A 4971-nucleotide genomic window follows, 5' to 3' on the forward strand; every position below is an offset into this window, starting at 1 on the left:
TATTATAAACTTAGAATTAAATTGTATTATTTTTTTAAACTTAAGTTATTAATAATTTAAATTTCTATTGTTTCTTGTCAATTTTCTTTTATATAAACTAATTTTTGTAATTTCCAAAATTTAAATAAAACAAATTTTTCTAATTTCCATTCGTCATTTTATTGCGTAGTTTATAATAATTCCAATTTTAAATCCGAAATTCTTAAAGATCAACTCTCGTCACAACAACAACATTACTTAATGAAAATATTAGTATTATAAACTTAGAATTAAATTGTATATTTTTTTTAAATCTTAAATTTCTATTGTTTCTTGTCAATTTTATTTTACATAAACTAATCTTTGTAATTTGTAAAATTTAAATAAAACAAAATTTTCTAATTTCCATTCGTCATTTTATTGCGTATTTTATAATAATTACATGACATTAACAAAAAAATAAAAAAGAAGTTAAAATTTTCTAAAATTTTTACATTTCATCATCAAACGAATTAAAAATTACAGTTTAAAATTAAAAAAAAAGGTTTGTCAGAAAACGTAGTTCGTCGTGGACAATTCCTCGAAGGGATCAATCATCTTCACAATCATCAAGCATCTCCAGAGAATGTAGAACGGCACGTACAACATCCAGTGTGCGTTATAATATGGATGATACAAGAACATGACCATGAAGTAGAAGAAGAAGTACAGCAGCAGAAGAAGAAAACTGCGCACAATAACATCGTTCGACTGGAATAGGAGAAAGTCGGAGGCGGAAGCGGAATGTTCGTAATTTAAACTCAAACGAAGCGCCAGGAACTGCAGATACATCGTTTCAGTCTTGCACAGTTAACTGCACTGAGAAATACACAAATCTTCGACATTTCTTATCACAATTTCTTTTTTAAACTCTCAAACCATTTCTTATTACACTTTTTTCCATAAAACTTAACGAAATTTGTATTTTTTTTTAATCAACCGAAAATTTAAATCAATTTATTTGTATTTAAAAAAAGACAAGAAAACTATTTATAATTTTATTAATTACAGTTAACTGCACTGAGAAATACACAAATCTTCGACATTTCTTATCACACTTTCTTTTTTAAACATCTCAAACCATTTCTTATTACACTTTTTGCCATAAAACTTAACGAAATTTTGTAATATTTTTTTTGAATCAACCGAAAATTTAAATCAATTTATTTATATTTAAAAAAAGAGACAAGAAAACTATTTATAATTTTATTAATTACAAACTTCACATATAAAAATAAAATACATTTTTTTTTTTATTTCAGTTAATCAAATATTTCGACAAGAAACATTTCATGAAAAAAAAAGTAGATCAATTTTCAAATTGAATTTTTAACAGTCTTAACAGCTACGTCAAATAATCTAAGATTTATACATGAAAATTATATTAATTCAAACGATACATTTAAAAAAAATCACAAGTGAAACGTAACAATTGAAATATTGTTTTTTTTTTTGTACATGTGTACATATATTTTTGTTTTTTAAAGAAAACGATGATTTTGTTTTTTGTTCTAATGCAATTTAAAACTTAGAAATTTAAGTAAATTGATAATATAAAATTACATTTTAAAAACGCACTTTTTCTTTTGTTATATTTGTTAATGAAAAAGTTGAAATATTGATTTATATAATTTGCGATAACTAGATTTTCCATTTTCTTTTCTCTGAGAGTTTTGTTTTGAGTTTTTGGTTAAAAAATTGAAAATCACGACTGTTTCAGTAAGTTGCGTATGCGACGTTTCTGACGGATCATTGAAGATGAGTTTGTAGTATGTGTATGAGGGCTGAAGATTCTTGACTTTGTCGTAATGAAGATTGGACGAAGACCATCAAGAATTGCGTAGTGTAGATATGGTAGAAGTCGACCAGGTTGTGATTGGGATCGCGCGGTATTAGATACAGAAGACACCAAATCTGATCCGAAAACCTCACGAAGCAACAGAAAAGAATTAATAAACGCATCATTCTCCTATCGACTAACATTATGCCCTCTTCAACAACACTTCAACAACAGCAAAAACTGTGCTAGTTATGCACTAATTCTTTCGCGAAATTATTTAGTTTTAGTAGCAAATAAACACATCTCGTTTCTTTTAAAACGCGACGCGAATTTCAGCTATTAATCGCGTTTCTTATAATATATTTACAAATATGTACAACATTCGTTAAACGCTCTTAATTATAGATAAAAAATAAATTAAATGTATTAAAAAAAATATTATGCTAATATCATAGTCGAATAATAAGGAAACTCTTAATCATTTCCTTGTAAAACTCCATCTAAATCCGGATTCGCATTTTGCGATAGATCCACAAAGTCATCCAAATCCTCGACGTTATTCACATTTTCATCCAAGTTATTATCGTTGGCTCTTTCGAATTGCGTGGGAATTGGATCCAACAGCATCTTCTTGCGCCAAGACAACCACGAACGAAACTGCTTCATGGTAATAATACCAATCAGTTTGATGAGGTTTCTTCGCGTGGCTAAGTTAATATACTCGAACCCCCTGTAAATACTTTCAAGCATGTAACTCTGGTATCCTGCTTTACTCGATTTTTCAACTACTTCATTCGTTTCTGCACAATTATTACGATCTTCGACCATCTGTTGAAATTTAAGAGATTTTTTTTTGTTATCTTAAAAGTTAGCTCACTAAACTTAAGGTTTCAACAATTTGTAAAAAAAGTTGCCTAAAATGGACCATTGAAAGACCATTTTAAGAAATATAATTAAAGTACAATTTTATTAATTGGTAATTTTCTTTGTTTACCTCTGGTAATGTGCTGATGGATTCCTCTGCACGTCTGTTGGAATTGATTGATTGCGTCAAAAAGGAGTCCCAGAATTCCATTGTATCGTCATTATTATATAAGTTTTGACCGTTCGATTCTTGATTATCATATGGTTGCTGTAATTATTACAAATATTCTATATATTATGAAGCTGTCATATTTGATTGACAGTTTAAGTAATTCATGACATTTGACGTTTGTTTTTTTTTAATTAACAATTCTGTCATTTGAGATTTCAATTTTTTATTTCCTTCGTTTACCTGCGGTGATGTGCTCATGAGATCCTCAGGATTCGTGTTGGAAACATTCGGTGAAGACGGACAGTCCGAAAATTCCATTGGATCATCATTATTAAATGAGTTTCTAATCACGGATTCTTGATTGTTGGCAGAGCAAGACGACGACGATGTATTAATATCAGTATATGTCTGAAAATATTGATGTTATTTTATAATTATCGCAATTAATATAAAAAAAAAGTGCAACTGTCACTTTGACACTTGACGTATTTTTTTAAAATTATGTCATTTACGTTTATTTTTTTTTGTATTAAAAATTATGTGCGTATTATATAATAATTTTCTTCAATTACCTGAAGTAAAGTGTTCACAACATCATCTACATTCGTGCTGCATTCTTTATGTAACGAAAGTGAGTCCCAAAATTCCATTGTATCATCGATATTACATAAGTTTTGAACGACAGATTTCTGATAATTATACACAAAAAAAAACAAAGAAGTATGATTAACAGAATGAAATAGATATTTAACAAAAGAAACATGATATTTTCATAATCAAATATTTGACACTTTGACATTTGTTTTTGACATTTCTATAAAAGAAAATATTACCTGCTGTAATGTGCTCATAAGATCCTCCGGATTCGCGTAGACATTAAATGGGTTTCGAACGACGGATTTCTCATCCTGATGGTTGTTGCATAATTCGGATTGCACATACTTAACCGCCGAAGTTGCTGTGTAGTTGGTAGGTGATGACTTTGTCCAGAAGACTAAATCCTTATTTTTCTGTAATTATTTATATAATTGTTGCAATAATAATATTAATACTAATTACTGACTGTCATGAATTTTTGTCAATTGTCAACTGTCAACTGTCAAATTTAAATTTTATTTTTTTTATAATAATTAATGGGCGCTTTTTAACGAATTTTGATAATTTTCTTTATTTACTTGTGGTGAAGTGTTGACGGATTTCTCTGGTCTTTTGTAGGATACATTCGTGGACGAAACTGCATCCCAATATTCGCACTCCATTGCGTCATCGTTATTAAATGAATTTCGAAGAACCGTTTTGTGCTGATTCTGAAGATCGTTGAATAATTCTTCAAACTTCGCTGATGAAGGCGTGATGGTGGAACACTGTGAACAGAACGCTATCTTCTCAAGATTTGTCTGCAATTATATATGTAATTGAACGAAAACAAATCGTAATGACATCACTGTCACTGTCATTAACATTTGACAATTGACGTTTCGTTAACAAATATTATGTCATATTTGACATAATCATTAGTTTTTGAATGAATGAAATGCAACAAAAAAAAAACAAATTTATTATCATTTACCTCTGGTAAAGTTTTCAGAAGATCTTCTACATTTATGTTGATATCTTTTGCAACGCAGTTCCAAAATTCCATTGCATCATTGATAAGAAATAAGTTTTGAACGTCGGATGATTTTTGCTGAAATTTATCGAAATTTCCATTGCTTTCCAAGCAAATCTCTTCTTTGATCAGTTCATCACTTCTGTTATAGAATTCGTGAATCTGCCAAGAAAACAGATCAATTTTATAAAACTGTACACAAATTAGTCGAAAAAAATATTGAAAATGTGTGTATTATATACGAATTTCAGAGAATATTTTTTAATAATAAAAATTAGAACGCTCAAAAATTTATTTAATTAATTCATTGTGTAAATTATGTTTTTTTTTATTAATTATTTTTTATAAGTAAAACGCGAATTTCATTACATGTTTGCAAGTATCTGCAGTATTTATCAAGTAGTCTTAATGTGTAAGAAATGACTGTTGTAGTTATCCAAATAAACGATTGATGATATTGTGAGACCGTAGCAAATTTTGATCTACCTCCGTCAAGTTTCTGCTGAGATCATCTAAACTCGTGGTGGA

At 28.7% G+C, this 4971-nt stretch overlaps 1 protein-coding gene across 1 annotated transcript; it reads right to left on the minus strand.

Annotated features, from left to right (window-relative positions):
- Window positions 1-1732: 1732 nt before the first annotated feature.
- Window positions 1733-4599, minus strand: LOC108558078. Its single transcript, XM_017914883.1, has 7 exons — window positions 4405-4599; window positions 4010-4198; window positions 3668-3844; window positions 3407-3523; window positions 3075-3242; window positions 2793-2930; window positions 1733-2626 (listed from the first exon to the last, which is right to left on the minus strand). Exons 1-7 carry the CDS (start codon window positions 4474-4476, stop codon window positions 2273-2275), a joined length of 1215 nt encoding a protein of 404 aa, XP_017770372.1. The 5' UTR covers window positions 4477-4599; the 3' UTR covers window positions 1733-2272.
- Window positions 4600-4971: the final 372 nt, after the last annotated feature.

Source organism: Nicrophorus vespilloides, unplaced genomic scaffold, assembly GCF_001412225.1.
Source record: "Nicrophorus vespilloides isolate i.1.1-1 unplaced genomic scaffold, Nicve_v1.0, whole genome shotgun sequence".
In the NCBI taxonomy this organism is placed as follows: domain Eukaryota; kingdom Metazoa; phylum Arthropoda; class Insecta; order Coleoptera; family Silphidae; genus Nicrophorus; species Nicrophorus vespilloides.